This window comes from Astatotilapia calliptera, chromosome 5 (assembly GCF_964374335.1).
Source record: "Astatotilapia calliptera chromosome 5, fAstCal68.1, whole genome shotgun sequence".
In the NCBI taxonomy this organism is placed as follows: Eukaryota; Metazoa; Chordata; class Actinopteri; order Cichliformes; family Cichlidae; genus Astatotilapia; species Astatotilapia calliptera.
This window is the reverse complement of record NC_137426.1, coordinates 23,015,669-23,038,693: the sequence shown is the minus strand read 5'-3', so window position 1 is coordinate 23,038,693 and position 23,025 is coordinate 23,015,669. Positions and strand designations below refer to the sequence as shown.

The following is a 23,025-nucleotide window of genomic DNA, read 5'->3' as shown; positions in this document are numbered from 1 at the left end:
ATTGGAACCCGATGAATGTAAAAAGAAAGAATTACCAGGTTTTGTTTTTTTTACCTAATTTTTGTTTCTGAGAAAAATGAGAGCCACATATGAGGACATTAATTTGAAATTTCGATAGAACAGTTGCAGTATAATGTCCTCATAACTGTATATCAGGCACTTGTTGATCAAGATTTAGTATTTTGGTCTAAATAACCCAAAATGTGATGTCCACATGTGTGGACGCCAGGCTGGAGTAAAGTGTTAGAGCTATTTATACCTATGTAAACTTTTATACACTGGTTTTTACCTGTCTTGTTTCAGAAAGGTTTAAAAGGGTAATGTCCACAGTTTATTTGTTTATTTATTTGTTTGAATTCAACATATTTTATTAAAGTAATTGAGCTTGAACACAGAAAAAACTGAATCAAATAATCATGAAATCAAATCACTTGCACTATACTGAAGTCTAATCTACTCTGAGCTAATGCCGGTTTCCAACACTAATGATCGGGTGAAGGAGAGAGATGAGGGTGTGCATGGCCACTGGTGCTCTTATCCCTGTTCTTTGTGATACAATCCAACAGGAAAGCAGTCAAACCCTTGGACATTAGCCAAGTTAACGTTCACAAATATATACACACAGGAACTCTGAGCCCCAATGTCAGCATTAGCACAAACATGCCACTTCATACCAAATCTCAGTGTGAGGTCAGGTGTTAGTCTCATTCCATTATTCTGGCTATATTTTCTTACTCATTACTATTAAACTTATACTTAAGACTAACTATTAACAAAATCACACCCCAATAACTCTGTTATTACACTTTGTATTTAATCATAAAAAGGCTGGATGTTGAAACCTTTTACTTCTATTTTGTATGAGCCAGGATTCTCAACAGCTGATACTCTATGTCCAAAAAGTGACAGGTATCGTTTTATGGAGCAAAAAACTTAAGAGCGCATATTTTATAAATAATACCAACAATTACAAATGCAGACCTTTAATAGTAATAAGTAATCCTTTATTTATAATGCATAGCAATATAAAAATAGTAACATATGAAAATATTACAATGGGCACAGATGAATTTGTATCAAAAACAGCAACCAAGCCAAAGTAATGAATAACACACATAAATAACAACTGCTTGAGAGACCAAACAATTTCTTTTCATCTGTTCCTTGGCAGAAAGTTAAGACAGCTATTCAGCTTTAGGTTTCAATAAACAAGTAATGGATGCAGTCCCTTTGAAATGTCACACAAAAGTCTACTTGTACATATACTTAGCTTTAACTCTTCTCTTTTTTGTTTTGTATTCCAAAAGGTTTTCATTTTCTCCAGAGGATGTCTCTCTTTCAGTGGTTATCGACTGTTCACATTCATTTTCAGACTGTTGGAATGTCGATGCTGGCCGAACGTTTCTTGCTAGAATACAATGGCCTAATTTTGCGTGCATTATCTGTCGTCTTTATTTCGTACTGGCATATACTTTTGCCTACTTGTTTTGTTTTTAAGACATTTGTATGCAGTTCATCTATCATTGCAGTAATACCCTCTGGAATGAATGCCCACTGTTTAACTGTGTCTAAAACAGCATTTAGTTTTCCAACTGCATCTTCTGTGCATTTTTTGTCTGTGCTTTCAACTACAGGAGTGTCATTCAAAGTTGATAGAGGACTTTTCAGAGAGTTTTTCATTTGTTTAAAATGGCTACAAGCCACCTTCAGGCAAGCACATGTGTTATAGTGAGAGAACGTACAACAAGTGCACTGAAGTGTTTCAGCCGATGCAAAAAAACACAGATTTCCAAACAAACTTGGCATTTTTATCACTTTCAAGTCCTCACAGTGTACAAAGTAATGCCTTTCTTTCACTGCAATTCTTGCCAAGGTCTGTTTCCATGTTTGGATAGATGTCATTGTCAGCCTCTGCTAATTTTGCAAGTAACGCTAGATGCTTGCAAAGAAGTCCTCGTAAGCCATATGTACAGTTGCAGTAGGACTCAACAGGGCAGACATCATACACCATGTCTTCTCTTGACTCAGATGGGACTTGATATGCATTAACTCCATGGCTGTTCTTGACTGTAATTTTAAGAGCCCAACCACTTTCCATCAGTCTTGAAGCAGAGTCTGAAACTTGAGACAAGGTGTCAGCAAACCTGTTTTTCATGCGGCCCACATCTTGCAGGGTTTTTATGACTGAGAAGTAGTCGTCGGCCTTCCCTAGGAGCACTTCAATCAGATCATCCAAACGCCTATTCTTGTAGCCAGATAAAAACTGGTATTTCAGGCGGTGGAAAAATCTGAAAAACAGTTATTTGAAATGATTAGTAACTGTAATTGAAGGAATTTAAAGTTTTAATCAAGACTGTATTATTTTTTAAAAAATTGGAATACCTATTGCACACGTCTTTTATAAAGGAATGCTCTGTGCCGGTTTAGCTGATTTAGGCAAATCCACCTACTCTGTTTTTTGTTGTGATAACATAAAAAACGCTGCTAGAATTTAAAGGATTTGCCTAAAACCTGTTCTGGCAATGACATGACGAACCTACTCAGTTTAGCCTCTTGGATTAAAGCATAATATCTTTTTTTCAGCAATACAATTGAATGAGGTCAAAATAATAAATCATACCTTTCAATCACATTGTTTGTTTCAGAACGAGCGTGACTGAAGCGACGGCCGTAGTCACACCACATGTGGCCAATGCCTTCCCAGTGCTTCTGAAAACACTGGCACACCAAAGGGTATTGCTTAAATGTCTGGCAGAACTCTGCTGATGTGGCTTTAAAGTCGTCCTCCTAAGAGAATTGGATGCAACAGAATATATTTCAATCCATTTAACAGACCTATTGAAATCTTTAATATTATGTATTGAAGCCCTTTTCCTTTTATTGAATAACATTAAGAATTTTAAGTTATTAATAATATGTCGTGTTTTTGTATTAAGAAGCAATTATTTCTTCCCTTACAATGGCTAAGAAGGAACACTAAACCTATAAGCATATTTGGTTTCAGCATCTGTCTGTGAAAGAATCCCACTCACAAGTTCTCCTGCACAGTGGGTGACACAATGATGTTCTGCACAGCTTAAGTACTTGTTTTGATAAGCAAGATAAGAAGCCAGTTTTAGAAATTGTTTCAAAAATCTATTTTGTATCTCTGTAACTTTTTTTAGCAACTGAAAGTTATTATGCTCTTAGTGTAATCAAGAAATCAAAATGTGAAATAGACAAATTACACTTACAGATGTGCAAGCTTTCAGCTTACAAAAGAAAGAAATGATTTCATTTCTCTTTTGGGTGTTAGAAAGCCCATGGACCCCGGACTCTGATTTTGAAAGCCATCGATTAACAGCCTGTGAATGTAAGAGAAAAAAAGTTAATCTGGAGAGAGAGACAGAGGAGCAGCTGTACAAAAAGCATAAAAGAAAGCTGACGTCCAAAAATAACTTTGTCACTCACTGGACAAGAGGACCTGTGCATTACAGAAATCAACCAGGCAAACATATTTTTAAATGTCAAAAAGAGCTTTGGGAAGCAGCCACCAGAAGATGAGTGCACTGTGGTCTTAAATGGATGGACATAGTCACTCAACATTTTATCCCTTTATATTCATTAACCTGAGTAGGTGAATATCACAATGAGGCAAATCATAACAACAGGACCCTGTTGTAAAAATGTGTTTCAGGTGCATCTTAGACAACGTGAAAAGAAAACAATGTGGTTTACCTGCAAGACACGGTACCAGCATAGAAGGATAGCTGACTATGGAAAAACCTTCTGCAAAGCATTTATTTCCGCAAAGTCTTTGTCAACCATAAATGCTCTACAGAAAAAAAGAAAACACTAAATGAGATTAAACAGTATGAAAATGTTTTTGCTATCTCAAAGCACCACTTCAATGCCAAATTAAACATTTCAACTCACAAGTAGATATATAAAATACTGCATACAGCCTATAGGAATAACTTTAACAACTGGAAAGGAAAGTTTTTTGCAGCCCATGCTGCAGCTATAGCATTAGATTCTGGCATGTTATAACTTTTTTGAAAAGGAATTATTTCAAAATTAATAGCTGTCAATGTATTATTTACCTCGGGGAAGTTGGGAAATGCTCACAAACTATTCCAAGAACAGTTTCCAGGGTTTTCTGACTTTCGTTGCTGACAATAGCACAGGCCACAGGGACTCCATGCCCATGATCATCTCTTACAACAAGTGTGAATAAGGGAAATGAATACTGGTTAACGCAGTGCGTGGTGTCAACAAATACTAACTGTTTTGCATAGTTCTCCATGTTTGATTTCATTACAGGTGTCTGCAAAACAATCATTAGTTCTTGGTCAGATGTGTATGGTTGATAGAAGAGAACATGTTCTTGATGTTTTCCATTAAGTAAGGTATGTACACTTTGACTGTCTCCACAGTTAAAGTGCTTCTTCCTCATCATGCAGGTTCTAACACTGTCAATGTCACGTGGTGTGACAAAATGCTCTCTGTTGTGAAGATCTCTGTGTCCATGTTCTTTGGCCCATTTATGACATTCGGTTAGTATGATGGCTGGCTTAGTTCCAAGGGAAAGCAGTTCCTCAATCTTCCTCCTCAAATCACTGGAAATATTGTTGAAATGTGCGTCTTTTGGGTCCGAAGGATCATGCCCATCATGCTTATCATATGTACGCTGCATGATGACTGTGTGGTCTTTCCAACATTTGAGTACTTTAAATGAAACATAGGCCTTACAGCCCACTGCTCTGTAGTAGGGCTGGGCGATATGACCCAAAATTCATATCTCGATATTTTTTAGCTGGATGGCGATATAAGATATATATCTCGATTTTTCTTTTTAAAGCCATAAGTTAAGAACAAAAAGAGAGTTCTTAGTCACACTGTGTCCCAGATGTCACACGGGCACTTTTATTTACATACAGCGTAGATATTACTCAAAAATAAATTATCAGCATATATTAAATAATCATGGTCCATAAATAAAAGAAAATAATGTTGTTTTTGTGCATAACAAAAAGCTCACAATTGTGCAGTCAAAATGTAAACTAAAAGACGCTGAGCATAATAACAAAGAGACAGATTTCACAGCTGCTCCACGTCTCTGAACAGGTGCCATTTGTGGTCCTTATACACACACAGTACGTATCACTCCGCGAGGCTCCTCCTCTGTAGCCGTAATTCTCCGACAATCCATCAAGCGGTGCAGCTCCGTAGCTTAGCAAAGTCATATTAAAACATTTTTTGACAGATTGCTGAGCGCTGTGTACCACATAAAATCGGTTCGCGGTCAGTAAGCACAACCAGAATTCATACATAAGGCGCACTGTCGATTTTTGAGAAAAGGAAAGGATTTTAGGCCGTGCAGCCCCTCTGGGCTGCATGTCGTTAGCGTGGTTAGCTCGCTAATACGTTGACGCCATCCAGCCCCACGCACGGTAACTCGCTAACGGAGATTTTCCGCTTTCATCTTGTCATTGCCTGCAGGTGAAGCTATGGGGGAGGCGGAGTTGTGTTCAGTGCAGGAGAGGCGAGGCCGAGTAACGTTGCGTAGAGACAAAAGTGGACGAAAGAGAGGCAAACCTGCGGCTCCACAAGTATAATTATAACGTAACATAGACTATATCGATATAAACGATATTGTCACATCTTATATCTCGTATATTTTTAAAAAACTCGATATATCGCCCAGCCCTACTCTGTAGCTGTTTCGACTTTTTTCCCCAGCTCTGATGCAGTTGAATTTGTAATAGTCTCTTTTCCTGTCTTTACCTGAGGCAACATTTATAATGTCCATGAAGGGTTAATGAGTTCAATTTTTCTAACACAACACTGAATGGGTCCTCCTGGCATTGTGACACATGCACACAAAGTTGTGTGTCTTTTCCAGTTCTTTTTTTTTTCGTCATTCAGAACACTTCTTCTAATTATGTCGTCCATTTCTGGTGGAAAAATAACGAAGGTTTAATTAGTCAATATTCATTAATTCATTTTAACTTGTTTTGGGGTTTTTTGCAATACAATGTAAATATTAAATATAATATTAAATATATATATATATAAAATAATATAAAACAAACAGGGGCTAAAAGAAGCTAAACTTTCATATGGTATGTCTCTGGCAACTTTAACATGATGTCCCAGGGACAACATCTACACGATGTCCCAGGGCAACTTCTACATGATGTCCCAGGGACAACATTTACGCGATGTCCCAGGGACAACATTTACGCGATGTCCCAGGGACAACATTTACGCGATGTCCCAGGGACAACATCTACGCGATGTCCCAGGGACAACATCTACGCGATGTACCAGGACAAATTTGTAAATTTCTGGATTACTGTTAATCTCCATAGAATCAAGAACTCATGTCCAGTTTCACAGCTATGGACCAGTTAATTATGTTTCCAGGTGATAGTTTGATTCATAGATTCAGCACACAACCATAAGTCTAGGCCTTTTAGTCCAGATTCTCTTCACTTATGTTTGTAAAATGATCAGGGAAGCTACTGCAATTTTGCCTGACCCAACCCCCGGGCCACGAAACACCCAAAAAGTTGGGGAACGCTGGTCTAGAGAACACTGGTTAGCTAATGCTGTTGTCAAGTAGCCTATCGCTAGTAAACAAACAGCAAGCCAAGTGAGGAACATATGTATAATGCTTACCGTTTATTAAAGGAAAGTATCCTAAATTGACTTCAAATTCGGCGGACAGGCGGCGGTTTTTCGCTTCTTCACTTGTATTTCGAAATACTCGAAGGCGGGTATTTCGAAGTCGCAAAGGAATGACGTCACAAGAAGGTGATTGGTCACTTGCAATGTTGAACCTGGAACAACATTAATTATGATGATGTGGGAACAATGCTGACACGAGGAAATCAGATCGTCCCTATAAGTAACTTGTTGGGCTATAATATGTTAAACATATGTCAAATGCATCCCTTATGGATGACATAAAGTCATCTTGAGCCACAAACAACATTCGTGTAACAAGATAGAAGCCGCAATCAGTTTTTGGCAGTGACTTTTATATAACCTTTATTTATGCAGTAAAAAAAATCTCATTAACATTAAAAATGGATTTTGTAAGAGTAAGTTGCCCAACAGGACAGCAGAAATGGCAGCAAATATTACAATAGTTCTGTAAAAATATTTTAAGTGAGGATAAAGGACCGGATTGGTTATAATGTAAGTACAAGTTGTAAAGATACTTAAAAAAAAGAAAATTTTTTAATTCTTTATGTAACCCCTTTGTATCCCCTGTTCACCGAAGTCTATTTACGAACATACGTAAAGATATTACACATAAAAAATACACAGAAACATCAGTTTTTGGCAGACAATCACTTTTTTGGCACAAAACCGGTATGCCAGATGGCCAGTCCAGCAAGTCATACCTTTTGACGAGCTTAGCTCATTTTGAAGATTTCCTGATTTCGTTCAACCCTGCTTTGGCATCTAATGAAAAAATTGCAGATGATGGAAGGCTGAGATTGTATTTTGATGTGTATTCTTGAAAATGTCTGCGATATGATTGGAATAGAGCGCTGTGTACTGAAGTGGCATAAATGTACAGGAGCATTAAAGGCAGTAAAACAGCTGGTCTCAAGATGTGAGTGCATGGTTGGCATCGTATAGCCTCACAGGTACCACACAGGCAGTCTGTTACACCAGCAGAGGAGTCTGAATCCACATTTTTTTATTAGGTTATAGTAATAACTTTTATAACGTGATGTGTCTTTGCTCATAATTATTCAGTTCTAGCACTGATTTACATAGTAGTACTAAGCTAAGAAGAATGACTTATGTCTCAGCTGTCCAGGTTCATGGTAGGCGCGAGAGCCTGAAAAGTTAACAGGACTTCTTCAGTTCTTTTAGTTCTTAAAAAAAAAAACCTCTTTCTCATCATATCAATGACCGAGAAGACAGATGGTGTGAAACAGGAGTGAAAGAGGTTATCAATGTCCAATGTGAACAACCATCATTGAACAGAGGCGGTGACTTACACCAGCTTTAGCCACCTAAAATGCAGTCTTGAGATCTCTTCCCAGGATCTTCAATGAACACTCACACTATTCCTTAGGTGACCTCACATGGCAGAGTGGGGCAAGGTCTCACAGGGGGTTTCACCCTTAACCCCTGGTGATGGTAATGACCCACGCCTTTTTTCCACAACTTGGCTCATATGAGGACCCTCAGGATTACTTCCAAAACCCCACTAGGGTTTAAATACGTTGTTCTTTCTCCACTATTTGTTTTTAGAAATGAAGAAGCATCTTCAATGAGAGGTGAAACATCTTTTCTTAATATGTCTCATACTGGCAAAATATTACCATTTACCATCAATGTGACAGTTCTGCGTGTTTGCTGACCTTGCAGTAAACCTCAGGCGTCAGCTTTGTGCTTCCTGCCATTTGCATTTGTCATTGTTGTGAAAGTTAGTTATGTAATTAAAAGGGAAAAAGGAACAAAAGGAGGGAAGAGTAAGACTAGTATGTACAAAGTGTTCTTTTTTTGGGATCGGGCTGCTTTTGAAATCATAAGACAACACACACACACACACACACACACACACACACACACACACACACACACACACACACACACACACACACACACACACACACACGTAAGTATCTAAAGCAAACAGAGCAGAGCTACGTGACTGACAGGAGGAGTTGTGTGTACCAGCTGGACTGAAAGTTGCTGAAATCCATCTGTAACAACAGCCATCTGTCATCATGGTGTAATTATTCCTTGTACATTAATTTGAGAGTAGTGTAAAGTCCAAGTCTTTATTCATTGTAAGCAGTTAAATACATTTCATGATTCTCACACTTTCAAATATAATCCACCTGTTAATAAGACTTAAGAGCAGTGCATCGGCATATTTTCATAATGTTGTAAAAAAATAAAACCTGCAGTTTCTCCAGTTCTTCAAACAAATGCTAAAATGACTAACCGTTACATTTTACTGGTCCTACATATTATTCTCCCGTCCTCTCTCTGAGTGTAAGGAGTCAGCACTCACTTCTCAACAGTATATTTTTTCTGGCCTCTCCTTACCACACAGGGACCTCTGCTGCGCTGTAGCGTTGTCCTGTACACAGCTGGACTTCAGCTGGAACTTCACACTATAGTTTTGTATTTCATATCTCCTCTGAAAGAGCAGCATGATTAGTCAGAGGCCACAGTCCACCACTGATGCGCTAACCTAAGCCAAACATCGATTACTTCAACGAGATGGTTACTACAGGTAGATTTTCTTTGAATAGCTCTAAGTTCATCTTCAGTGTTATAAATATGGATTATAAAAAATAAATGCTTCATCATTATAAACCACAGAGCTTCAGAGTCAAACTGAACCACAGTTTTGCTTAAGAATAAAAGACAGTGACTAATAAATGGAGATAACCAGACAATTTAATTTGGCTGTTCACAGCCTTGAGCTTCATCCCATGTGTGTACCACTGCAAATCTCCCAGGCAACAAAATGAATACATTTTTAAGGCTGTTTGTCAAAAATATTTCAAAATGTAGTGCTACTCCTGGTTGATCCTACATTTGCTGAGTCCATGACACAAATGTAATTAAAAAAGACAAAAAGAGCCCACTCTGAGATGACTCTGTTTAAGCTCTAAGTCTTTTGATTTCTGTACTTCAACCGCTGAGCCTATTCTTCGTCGTCATCCTCGCTGATCTTCACCTTCACTCTGTGCCAGGCGTTACTCAGCAAGCCCCTCACATTCCAGATCGGACCGAATGTGTCCGGCTGCGTGTTGTAACTGTTGTCCACTGCCTTGCAAATGAGCTCCAGCTCTTGGGCCTCTGGAGGAAGAGGAACCGTTATCTCCCACAGCTTCCATGCCCAAGCTCGTCCTAGTGGGGGAGAAGTTTGATCTCCTTCCTTGTCGCTGCTCTTCAACTTGGCCTCCTTCCACGTCTTCCCTCCGTCCACAGAAACATCGACGCGTATCACCTCTCTGCCCCCGCCGCTCCAAGCGTAGCCCTTCACAGTCAGCATTTCTTCGCTGCGATCGATCACGGAGCCTTCTGCAGGTGTGGTAATGGCAGATTGAACAGGCAGCTCTTGGATGGCTGGAGCAGATTTGTAGTCCACTGTGTCCCAGTCTATTCCAGGGGCAAAACCTTTGTAATCTTTCTGCTGCCAGTGGCTGCTGCTCTCCTGTGCACTGACTACTATTTTACCCAGCCACTTCACGTTGCGTGTGCCCACTACACCTGGTACAACCACACGAATGGGGAAGCCATGGTCGGCTGGAATATCCTTGCCGTTCATTTCATAGGCCAGCAGCACATCACCCTCCTCGCTAACTGCCTTATTTATAGGGATTGAAGCACCGTACGCACTCCCTGTTATTTCTTTATCCAGTCCTTCAAACTGAACGTGGCGAGCCCACTGGGCTACATCTGGCCCGTAACCTGCAGCCAGCAGGACATCCCTGAGCTTGGCGCCGCTCCATGTCGCATTACCAATGGCACCAAAGCCCCAGTTCAGTCCCTTAACCTGCCGGGTCTTATTCATCTCACTACGGCGGTTTCCTGCACACTGCAGGGTAGCTGTGATGGTGTGTTTGGGGAATCGAGTCTTCAACTCTTCTAAAGACAGTGTGAGCACTCCTCTGGGTAGCCCCTCCACATGTAGGCGATATAAATCGGGGTCCACCTGAGGAACCGGGAGGTGGTTTCTTTTGAAGAAGAAAGCAGTGGGCGTGATGTAGCTGTCAGCGAGGATTTCAGGCGGAGGTTCAGCATTGAAGGGCTTGAGGCTGTTGGTGCGCAGGGCAGGGTGACGCTCAGGGTCAGAAGAGTAGGGGTCTGATGATTTAAAAGTAGATTGCTTCTTCAGGTCTTCCGCTTTCAGCTCACCAATCTTGCATCAACCACAAACACAAAGATTTTATTAGACCAAAACTGCAACTGAACTTCTCTTCAGCTCAAGAAGCTAATAAAAACATCAGCCACACATTTTTTCCTCAGTGACCACTTGAGGGAGTGCCAGCATTCAGCTTACAGCCATGAGGTTTTCCTCAGTATATAGTGTGTAGCAGACCTTTTCATATGTGTCTGCATTGAACAGAAGGGCAAGATGAACAGCATACATTTAAAAAGTTAATTTAAGGATAAATTCAAGCGATGTGCTGCGAAAGCTCATCAACCTCTGTTGCAATTTTTCAAAAATATCTAATGAACAGCATCTACTGTTTTATTATTATGTCAGCTTTTCTTTTGAGTGAGAACCTTATTAAAAGAAAGAGCTCTGCAAGCTTAGCAGTGGGTATGTCTGTGTTGATGTCAAATGAAAGGCTCACACATGTGTTGAGGTCTGCAGTTTGGTTTAAGTGCAAATTTCCACACAGCTATACTTTGTAATATCCCGTTTGACACAACTATTTCCACCCATAAGAAAGTTTTTTTTCCTGGTAAATTTCTATGAATAGCAGTGTTGCTAAAGCTTTTACACCCACGCTCCCCTTTAGCTAACTTACTACAGGGGTGATTATGTTAAACTCTAACCAAGCTCAGTGGTTACACCTGATCTTTTAATACTGAATAACAAACCCCAGTGCAGTACATTTTAACTCCTTAGTATGTAACAGCGCTTTAGTTAAATCAACAGAAACAAGCGGGTTTCTCACCTTATACTCAGAGAGGATTTCCAGCACATGCTCCTGATTGTGTACCGCATAAAGCGACCAGAAGGGCTCAATGGCACCACCTGCTGCCATCATGATTTTCTCCCCACCAGGGTGTATGGAAACAAACTCGGTAATGTCATAGACACCGCCTTGGTAGGTGACCCAAACGCCATCTTTCAGGGAGCGATGCCTTGTAACTTCCTCCTGGCTGATGATAGGAAGCGGGGAGCTCTTCTCTATAGCCTGCACAGAAAGGCATCAGGCATCAGTTTCTATCAAAATAGCAATAAACTAATGGTCATGCACAGACCTATATACTCCCTACTTATATTAAAAACACCAAAAAGTTCCCTGGGATGTCAAAAGAAGAAAATATATGAGCTTTCAACTTTTCAAATTTGAAGCGCTACTGCTGCTTACTACCTTAACATAAAACCGTGTGGCCTTTTTTATTTGACTAGATAAACAACCAGTAAGCAGCTCCTTGAGAGTTAGCACTGACTGCTTGCATACGAGCCTCATTAGGTACAGCCTAATTCCTGGAAAGACATCAGTTGACATTTAACTGTTAAAGTTAGAAAATGTCAGACTTGGCAGTTTGAGAAAATTATGCTGTCGGTGCTGTTAATCTGGTTGTACTGCTGAGAAAGGGTTTCTGTAACGACCGTGGACTTTGCAGGGCAGTGCTCTGTTTTTGCTTGACAAACTCTGAAGGTACAAAATCTGCTGATAAAGATTTTTGCTGAGACGGTGCAATTTTAAATTTTCATTTGCTGCTGTGGTTAAAAACATATGTAGTTAGCATAATTTAGCAAATTATGGCAAAAAAAAAAAGTGCATTAAACTTTAAAAAGAAAGTAAAAATGGACAGATATTGTCCGTTTGTAACCTTGTGACGGTGTAGACCATATGCTAGTACAGCCCCTGTGCCAGCCAGCAGTCCTGCCAGGACGTGTCTCCAGCTGGCACTGAAGCCATATTGGTGAAACCTCTGGTCATTGCTGCTGCTGCAGAGACGAACTGCACACGATGCAACTACAGGTGCCACCTGATTTCTGAGAACATTTTAAAAATGGAAATATAACTTTGACATATATATACACACACACACAGCAAAACCTACTAGTAAAATTCTAATGAGAATGAAAGTGAATGTTTGGTATGACCACCTTCATTCTTAAACACAGTCTGACTCTCTTAGGCAGCTTTCTTGTCATTTCATTAACTAGTCTTCAGAAGGCTAGGCTTCTTGAAGGACATTTAAAGCGCTTCTTTGGAAGATGGCTGCTCTTTGTTCGGTTCTCTGTCATAATGATCCCACACTGGGTCAGTAAAGTTGAGGTCTGAGCTCCAGGATGGCCAATCCATGACTGATGCATGCTTTTACTGCACTGGCAATGTGTTTGGGTTAAGCTGAAAAATGTTCTTGTCAATCAGACACTTTCCAGGTTTAAGGCACTTCTGCATTTTCTTTACTTTTTATTCACTGGAAGCTACAGCCATCATTTGTTTACAGATTATGCCTGTGACAGAAAGAAGAAGTGCACAATGCAAGACAAAAAAAAACAAAAAACTAAGACATCCTGTAGTTGTCAGCTTTCTGTCAGTTTTAAATGTTCACCAGGAAAAACCTGGAATATATGTTGCTAATTGCTACTGTAGCACCAAAATAAAGTGCAAGCTTTTAGATTTATTGTACACTAAAAACGTAACCTAAAAACTCGTAACACTAAATTAATTTGCAGGTACACAGTCTGTTAACCAGAAAAAGTTGTCTTAGTGGAGCTCAGCTACTGAGCTACATCACAAGTAAAAATGAAGTAAATTATATGAAATAAACATTAGAAATACGTTGTTATAATAATGTACCTGTCAATGCTGAGCGGGCCAATTGGATTCAGCCTGTGGCAGCGTCTGAGGAGCAGCATTGCATTGACGTTCTGACAAAGAAAGAGAAATAAAAAAATAAAAATAAAAATAAAAAAAGCACATGAGCATCATCTGGTAGCTGATCATTATTTTTCCATCCACACTTTGTTAGCAGATAAATGTACTTCTGAAAATGTCAGTAATGTGAAACATTTCAACAGAGTTCCCAATTTTTACTTGTATAATTCAATGTTGTTGCACTCCTCGAGAAACTCCAAACTGTGTGTACACTTACAGCCAATGGGTTTTGAGTAAATGACAAACAGAACTTTAAAATGTTTCCATTTCTAATCAACTGACCAACAAGCTGTTACTTCATCCTTCAAAAAAAAAAATAGCCAACCAGCTGAGGGGGAGTGAGCAGGGAGGAGGGGAACGAGGAGGCCAAGGGTTCAATTCACTCTTGTATGTTGTCCAGCAAACAATAAAAACTGAGGAATAGAAGATTGACTAACCCGAGAATCGAGAACAATACCATACCAAACTAGAACTACCAACCAAAAACGCATTTACAGACCACTGATAAACCAGAAGATATCACATGACATAGCTGTGCTTTATCAGGTGATTACACATATCTTATCACAACAGCCATAAACATTACTTTGACTTATCTGACAGCTTTTAAAGAAGCAGCACAGTTACAATCTAACCACTTTCTTTTTTTTTTTAACAGAAAGCGTTGTGCAACCACCGAGTCATGTGTTCACAAAGCTGAACAGAAGTAATGCCATGACCTCAGTCTGTCTCACTCAGAATGACAACTGAAAATTTCACTTTTTAGCAGAAACATCACCAAATCTAACCTTTCGGAGATGTTACAACTGAGCATATCACCATAAACACAACTGTATTGGTGTAAAATAACAACAGTGCTACAGAAAAACATCTGTGTGTGTGTCTAACCTGTAGAGTTAAGCTTACCTTATATTTTATCATATAAAGTATTGGGACCAAACTTGGTACAACGCTCTGCACGATTCTGCACTGTTGATTTCAACTACAAACCTGATTTGGACAGACTGTATTTAAAAGATGACACAGCTTTTACAGTGGTTCTGGTTTTAAATGTGGATGTATACTAGCAATCATGATTCTTGGCAACATATTACTTTATGAATGGGTGTAAGACGAGCGACATGCAGCAGTATTGTTACAAGTATGCTAACATGTGACAAAAGCACAATGATGCGGTTTTTGTTGGCACCCACAGCGATAAGAAAAAGATAAATAGATATAGAAAATAAATACATAAAACCTGTTCAAGCGGGGGTTGATTTACTCCAACTTGAAAAACAGATTTTTGTTCATCAAAAGGCTTGAAATAACAAGAAAATGCATAAAATCCTGTTAAATAAGGTATCACAGACTCTTTGTGTCTGAATGGTGATAGATGGTGAAATATCCATATGAATTTCTGGGTAGAAGTTCATAGGCCACGATGCAGGGTCTCACACTATACGGCCTGATACGACCTGAGTGCTCAAACTGTGCATTCATAACATGAAGCTTATCATACAAAATCTGTCTCTCGCTCTCCCTCTCTCTGTCTTTCACTCACTCACACAGGCACACACACCACCACCGTCAACTTTGCTAAATTACTAATGAAAAACATTGACCAGGCAGCTGTGATTGAGCAGCAATGTCCATCCAGCTCTTTTCATGGTTGTTGTAGTTGTGATAATTTTGTGAGGCCACATTGAAAAGCCTCGGATACGGAAGCGTATCAATATAATATCACGTTATTACAATATACAGAATTATCACGTTCGTACAATATAAATATTATATAGGCTACATCGCAGCTCCAGTCACGCTTCCATCAATGTCTTTCTCGTCTTTTCCCAGAGTAACAGCCAAACAGGAGGATCTATTGGCTAGCACTGCTTAGCCTTGCACGCATTCTTATTTTAAACTTAACCCATATGGAAAAGAAATAGTAAAAACCTATGCGATTACTCATGAAAGTGGCCACTTTCATGAGTAAATTATATAAGGCTTACATGATTTACTCATGAAAGTGGCCATTTTCTCATTACTTTCATACATTTTAGTAAGTATCCAAAACATATAAGTTTCATTATATAATTTTTCAAGGGATCTTATATCCATTTTCACTCTTATATGCTTTTCATACAAGTTTCACACAAGACAGATACAAACTTTATAAGATTTATATATATCTTTTCCATATGGGTTAATCTGGAATTCATTGCAAACTGTTTGTGCGGGATATGAATGACAAGATTTTGTTTTTCTACAAGAGTTAGTAAAAAAACATCTCCAGTGTGATCGAATCTTCTTGCCAAACATCCACAGCTTTGCAGTGAATACAGCACTATAATGACCAGAGCTAATTCTTTTGAAAACCTTACATCTTTCCACAGGTCTCAACTTCATCAGACATCGCCTAGACAGAGCTGGATGAGGCCAGCGCAAAAAGCAGCCTAACCGACTAAGATGATGGATCCATGGGGTCAGGAAAGCCAGAAGCAGGGCTGGAGAGGTACCTTTCATGTCCATTCACTGGAGGTGTGGCTCTATTGCATGGTGTTCCTCACATCAAGAAGCTGTTGATCAAAATCAATACAGCTCTTCCTGCATCTGGAGCTTGTGAAGGACTTCTCAGTCATGCAGGACTCCTGTTCACTGATAAACAGTGACAGCTTCACAGCAAGAACCTTGAGAGCAAACTGCTGCTGAAGCTTACCATCACCTCACTGAGTGAAGAAATGGCACATTTTTGCTAAATATGCAGAAATAGATGCACACCCATACAACTTATGGTAAACTGAGCTGCCTTGTATGTACATATGATGAAGATACCTCGTTCTAATGTTTTCTCCGAGGCTGCTGTGCCATTTGGAGCAAAAATGAATATAAAGTTTACAGCATATCTTGTCACTGGAAATTGTTTGCACTGTTTATATATTTATATTATTTACTGTAGGTATTGGTGAAAAAAGCTTGTTTGAAAAATGTTGTGAAAATCTGAAATCTTGAAATTAGAATTGTTGTGCCTTATTTTGTTGATTTTTACATATATTCCTTTTGAAAATACTAAAATTTGTATATTTATTTATTGTTTGTCTGATAGCATTTATTTATAAAAATCAGACATTTCAAACAGTTACTCGCTACTTGCGTAGTCTTTTCACCAAGTACTTTTTTACTCTTACTCGAGTAACTTTTTTGAAGACTACTTTTCACTTTTACTTGAGTAATAATATTTTAAAGTAATGCTACTCTTGCTTGAGTACAATTTTTGGATACTCGACCCACCTCTGAAATTCAACCACAATCAGTAACCACAACCACAGACACAACTTCCCCCAGCACAGCCTGCAAGGGCAGAGCTCAGTCGCAGCTCTGAATGGTGAAAGGACGAATGAATAAATGTATGTTACAGCCTTACCAACTGATCTAATCAGTCACCATCAGCATTTATATCATCCAGTAGATGGAATTTTAAAAAGAAAGGGATAGGATAAACGCCAATCACCCATGTTATGAGTGTTAACATTGCGTAATTTGTCCAGCCTTGGCTTGGATTTTACCATCTTTGGTAAAATCTTTGGAAAGCAACAACAACAACAACTGATCCCAGCAAGGTCGGGCAGAGCATAAAGGAGTAAATAACAACACACAAATGTTATGTAAATATGTGCCTCGAAGAAAAAAAAATAAAAAATATTGGCCAATATATTGGAATACTGAATTTACAAATCAACAAAATCTGCAAAATCCCATATTTGGTCGGGTTCAACATTTTTTGTAAAGTGCTAAATCACCTTGTTTCTGTAGTATCTGCTAGTATCTGCATGGTGTTCCTCAAAACTAACACTATGGACAGGACATACTTACACTTCATATGTTACACTTCATAAAGTAAATTACATGTATTAGCAGACTTATATAAAATGTATGAAACTAAAATGAAAACAATATAAAATCCTGCATTTCAGAAAAAGTAAACTAAAAGGACAATATGTACTTTCAAAACAACCAAGACAGAAATAAAATACAGAGGAATGTCCTTTTTACTTTGGTCAAACCTGGCAAAACAACCAGCATGGACAACATCATCATAATAATAATACCAAAAAAGGAGTATGAGGGCACAGAAGCTCCAGGTCCCTGCTGGTTCACGCTGAGTACACATTAGCTAAACCGGTTAGAGGCTTCTGATGACAAGCGAGGGAAAAATCTATTAAAAATCTTCACTGACTATTTTATATTAACCACAGCGAACCAAGGCGGCAATAATCCTAACGAATTCAACACAAGCACAGTTTTAATTTAAATTTTATTTTATTTTTTTAAAAATGGCAGCACTTCAATGTCTACGTAACAAACATGCCGGCGTTGCGCTTCATCACCATCCTCACGGCTAACCTAGCTAACATTTCAGTTAGCAAGCATGCTTCTTGTAGCCCTTCCTCACCCAACTTGTAAATAAGTCTTCATGAACAGAAGAAATCAGTTTTCTCCCGCTTTTTGGTCCAAACCGCAGCGCACTCACCTCTCTTGTGTTTCTGTGTGCAGTGTTCTGTGTTGCTCAAGATGCCCGAAGGACAGCTACCCTGTGGATCTCTGAACTTACCCACACACACACACACACACACAGTGAACGAGGAACGTTCAAGAAAGCTACTACTTCATCCACGTAATGACAGCACAGGGCACGCTTCATCCGCCGAAATAATTAATAATAAAACTAAATTTTGAATATTCTGTCTTAAAAATAAAACAACTTCACTACTAACTGTCTAACAAATAAAACACCTTTTTATACCTTTAATTAACCATGTACACCTCGTTATTATTTTTTTTGCTGCAAAATATAAAACATTTATTAGCGTATTATCATATAGTTATTAATGTGATATCAACATCTATGGCAGAATTTTACATAACAGGCATTATAAACAATTTGCTAAATTGACTGTGCCAGCAGTGACTTTAACACGCTCAGCTCTAGTTAAATGACCAGATAATCCTGAACGCACCTGATTGACAGGTTAAATACTAACTGGTATGCAGAATACAGCTTGTCCTCCACACCAAAAATTGAGATAGAGCAAGAGAACAGAAAACACAGAGACCACACCCTGAACAAATGCACAAATGTAGAAGCCACGAAAAGCCTTCATGCGCTGCTAAAACGAGCAAATATAATGAATGGGAACAGCCTCACTTTCACAGAGACAAGAAAGCTCTGAAGGAGCTGCTAATGTTCCAGACACAAGACTAACTGAATGTATTGTTTCTTCAATCAGCACAGCAGTTTTCCGCTTTGCTCATGTAACCGAGGACAAGGGATGAGTAAACGGGGCAAAGAAATAAATAGATCATTTATTTATTACATGAGTTAGACATACAAATTCCCAGTCATTTCCAGACAGGACTTACAACACATCCTGCTGATATCCCAGAGCACATGAGACTTACCACACAAACTGTGCGAAAATAACAACACTGCAACCCGTCACACCCCGCTTAGCGACACTGCAATCGTGGCACACACCGCAAACAATTCGGGTCTCAGCGCAGCTGGGAATCAGTGCTATGCATGGCCTGCGATCTGGGAGATAAAGGGAAGTGGCACAAACAATTAAAAAACAAAAAGGGGGATTAGTCCGCCCTTACACAACTTACTCTCAATCAATAACCGCCTTTACGGCTGGACGGACTAACCAAAACAAAATTACAAATCAATCAAAAGAACGAAAAAAGGACGAAAAAAGGACAGCAGAGACAGCACAGCTGAAAAACAAACAACATTATCAATTAAAATATTACCCAATAAAATATAAATTTTATGAAACCATTCAAAATCATGAAGCTAAAACAAACACTCAACATACCTACAATATTGATCAGTTTCCCTGCGCGCAGTCGATCTAGGGCTTGATCAATTCTTCTATTAAAATTCGTGGTCACACCAGAGGCGGAGCCAGACATTTGAAACACCCGGGGCTTAGCCCTAAAGGGTAGTATGCATGTGGGATTTTTTTTTTTTTTTTTTTGGGGGGGGGGGGGGGGGTTAGAAATGACTGAAAGATTAATTGGCTTTGTTTTGAGTTTTGTTCAAAAAAGAATGACTTCATATAGGGAAAAATATATATCACATGTGCAGGACACCTTAAACTAGTTTTTTAATTAAGCAGCAAGGCAGAACAGAGTCTGGCTGTATCAAGACACGAGGACTAAACCCCAATTCAACCAGACCCAGAACTGATCCTGAATTAAAACAGGACTACAACAGTTCAAAATCAGGGCTACTTGGGACTTAACCAAGACAGAATCAGAACTAGATGATAGTAGCACTAAAAATCATCATAGACCTGCACTACACTTATTTTTTTAATTCTACCAAAGTACAATATTTAGATTGAGAAAAGTTTATATAATTATTTAGCCTTGTTGTGCAAACAAGCTGCATAACTTAATAAATACAGAATTTGAAAAATAACAAACCTAAAAAGAAACACTAGGTACGAGATACATGAGTACCTATGATACGGTGATACTTGTGGTAAACGACCATTTGACTAACATGTGTGTCTCACCTGCTCTTGTTCATCTCTGTTCTGTTCCCTTTCTCCTCTCCCTCTCTCTCTCTCTCTCTGTTCCTCTCTCTCCCTCTTTGTGCTGACAATCATCAAATCTACAGTTGAAACCAGATATTTACGAACTCTTCAGATCAAAACACTTTTTTTAATTGTAACATCAAATCAGACTAAATGTTTATTTTTTTAGATTGATAAATATAAAAAACATATTTGTTAACTTTAAGAGTAAAGAGAGAAACTATCTGTATTTCTTAATTGTAAATGGCACCAAATTGTATTCAAACTTGAGCCACACTTATGGAGCTCCACGATTCTTTTCCTGGTGTTTTGGTTGACATCTCTTGATTTTCCCATTTCAAAGAAACAGGCTCTGTGTTTTGCCTTATATGCATCCACAGGTGTGCCACCAATTTACTCACATGGACTCTACTAACCAATCAGAAGCTTCTTCAGCTCAGAATGGAATCGTCTGGAGTTTTCTTATTAATTAACAATAAACTTAGTGTATATGTACTCCTAAATTTGATGAAAGTGATAAAAATAGAAGCTCTGTCTCTTTTTATTCTGACATTTAACTAATTCAAAATATATTTCAATATTTATCTAAAACAAAAATTTACTCTAAATTGATGTTGTACAGTAAAAATGTTTTACGTTTTCTCCCTAAAGTGTATGTAAATATCTGGTTACAAATGTGAATATCCTGCTGTGTACTGAAATCCCTCTTGTTTTGCATAGAAATATACTGAACACCATACAAAGCATAATATATAAAATAACATTTACCTGAGTTTTTTCTTTGAAAGAACCCTCTAATGTCCATTCTTATATTTCAGTGCATTACTGAAACCGATTTAGTCGGGGAGGGTAAGAACTGAAAATATGAAATAAACACGCGTAAGCTAAGACTCTCTAAAAAAAAAAAAAAAAAAAAAAAAAAAGCATTTGTTCGGCTTTTCATTTCGCCATTTGTTGATTCACTTGAAGAGCGAGTAATGTAATATTGGTCAAGTGATCAGTTTGATATCAATCTTTCGTGATGCACAGTCATATTTACATTATTTGTACGGTACGAATGATTTGCTTTGGTACCTGGTCAAACTTAAGCTCTCCTAGTATGGCTGGCTCCGTTTCTCCAACAGCGCACTCACAGGCGGCAGCTGCCCTGCCCCCTCGCTCAGTCGCTTAGTGCCTGAGCTTGGATCATAAATGGCCTGTATTTGTATTGCGCTTTACTAGTCCCTAAGGACCCCAAAGCACTTTACATATCCAGTCATCCACCCATTCACACACACATTCACACACTGGTGATGGCAAGCTACATTGTAGCCACAGCCACCCTGGGGCGCACTGACAGAGGCGAGGCTGCCGGACACTGGCGCCACCGGGCCCCCTGACCACCACCAGTAGGCAGCGGGTGAAGTGTCTTGAATCATACCAATATCAGGGGGGATTCACGCACAGTCGTAAATTCCCACAGTGTGCACTATGTGCTTCGAATATTGTGTGTACTTTTTGTTTTATACAGTTGTCAGCCAGGCATCCAACTATGAAAAAATTACACTCCAAAAGACCCCGGGCTTCTGACAAAAAGACCCGGGCTTAAGCCCAGTAAGCCACCCCCACGCTCCGCCCCTGGGTCACACTAAAAAAGTCCAATGACACATTAAAAATAGACACATGCAATAGCAAATGATCCAAACAAAGATGGCAAAAGTCTCTTACCGACAGTATACCCACTCGCACCTGAGTGAATTAATTGCCTCTGGTTTTTTCCACAGAAGAGCGCTGACTTCACCCCACACACCCACTACCTTTTCTCAGCTCTTCAGCCAATCACCTGGCAGAAGGCAACAAACTGCCAGGTGACACTTGTTACACTCACTAGTCTTTATGCATGGTAAACTTGCAGAAATGGTGGCTGCCGCCTTACTCTACACTTTTGCAGATGTTCTGCTAAAAATTTATATCTGGTCGTTTGATTAATCATCACAGTGGAAAGGAAAAACTCCTTTTTAACAGGAACAAACATTTAATAGAAGCGGGCACAGGGAGGGGGTGAGGGGAGGAAGAGAGCACAAAAGACCTTGTACTTTCTTTTCAAATGCAAGGAATTTGAAGTGAATCCCAAAATTTGGACCAGTAGCATGACATTTATCCATCTGCATTCATATTTGTAGAGGTTGTGATAGCTCTGACAGGTTGGCAACACGGTTACAATACCTTCTCAAATTAGTGCAGATATTATTATGATTGAGCATTATTGCTCCCAGACACATAGATCCTTATCCATTCGCTTCCACTTATCCTTTTCAGGGCGAGATACGCCCTGACACACAGAGACAGACAACCATTGGGCAATTTGGATTAATCAGTTAACCTATTCCCACAAACTGCATGTCTTTGGACGGTGGGAGGAAGCCAGAGTACCTGGAGGGAACCCACACAAACACAGGGAGAACGTGCAATGGAAATGGAATTGAACTCAGAAACGTTTTTATTCTGTGCATCTCAGCAGGAAGAGGTGAATGAAACTGCAAAATGAAGACAAAATGCCTTTTTTATGATGGCATGGCAACCTGTTTTCTCTTTTAATCCCATCTTTTCAGTTTCATTTTGAGGTCACGCCCGCAGTTTCACTTTCCTTTACACATTCAAATGGAAAACCCTGCAGTGACTCACATTTTGGAAGAACTTAGCAGTGTGCCCACATTGGTCCACTCTTGTGTTTGATGTGTCAGAGTGTTGCCCCTTTCCTTTGTTTAAACTTGGCCAATATGTGAGCTTTGCCATGTTTGAGTAATCCAGTCAAAACTGGTCTGAGGACAGGGTTGCTATGTCAACAGCAGATTTAGTGGACT

At 39.2% G+C, this 23,025-nt stretch overlaps 2 protein-coding genes across 6 annotated transcripts; both read right to left on the bottom strand.

The window, feature by feature from the left end:
- Positions 1-978: 978 nt before the first annotated feature.
- LOC113022611 (uncharacterized) lies at positions 979-3,749 on the bottom strand. Its single transcript, XM_080301327.1, has 4 exons — positions 3,718-3,749; positions 3,234-3,344; positions 2,621-2,787; positions 979-2,288 (listed from the first exon to the last, which is right to left on the bottom strand). The coding sequence occupies exons 3-4, from the start codon at positions 2,683-2,685 to the stop codon at positions 1,826-1,828; spliced, it is 528 nt and encodes a 175-aa protein (XP_080157453.1). The 5' UTR covers positions 2,686-2,787; positions 3,234-3,344; positions 3,718-3,749; the 3' UTR covers positions 979-1,825.
- Positions 3,750-8,778: 5,029 nt separating this feature from the next.
- On the bottom strand, positions 8,779-22,017 carry suox (sulfite oxidase). Of its 5 annotated transcripts, XM_026168188.2 has the most exons (6): positions 21,890-22,017; positions 19,041-19,173; positions 13,527-13,597; positions 12,547-12,712; positions 11,658-11,900; positions 8,779-10,891 (listed from the first exon to the last, which is right to left on the bottom strand). In XM_026168188.2, the coding sequence occupies exons 3-6, from the start codon at positions 13,583-13,585 to the stop codon at positions 9,671-9,673; spliced, it is 1,689 nt and encodes a 562-aa protein (XP_026023973.1). In that variant the 5' UTR covers positions 13,586-13,597; positions 19,041-19,173; positions 21,890-22,017; the 3' UTR covers positions 8,779-9,670. The 5 variants fall into 5 exon arrangements, with proteins under 5 accessions (XP_026023973.1, XP_026023974.1, XP_080157452.1 ...); XM_026168189.2 differs by lacking the exon at positions 19,041-19,173 and having other exon boundaries at positions 21,890-21,976; XM_080301326.1 differs by lacking the exon at positions 19,041-19,173 and having other exon boundaries at positions 21,911-21,930.
- Between the last annotated feature and the right edge of the window lie 1,008 nt (positions 22,018-23,025).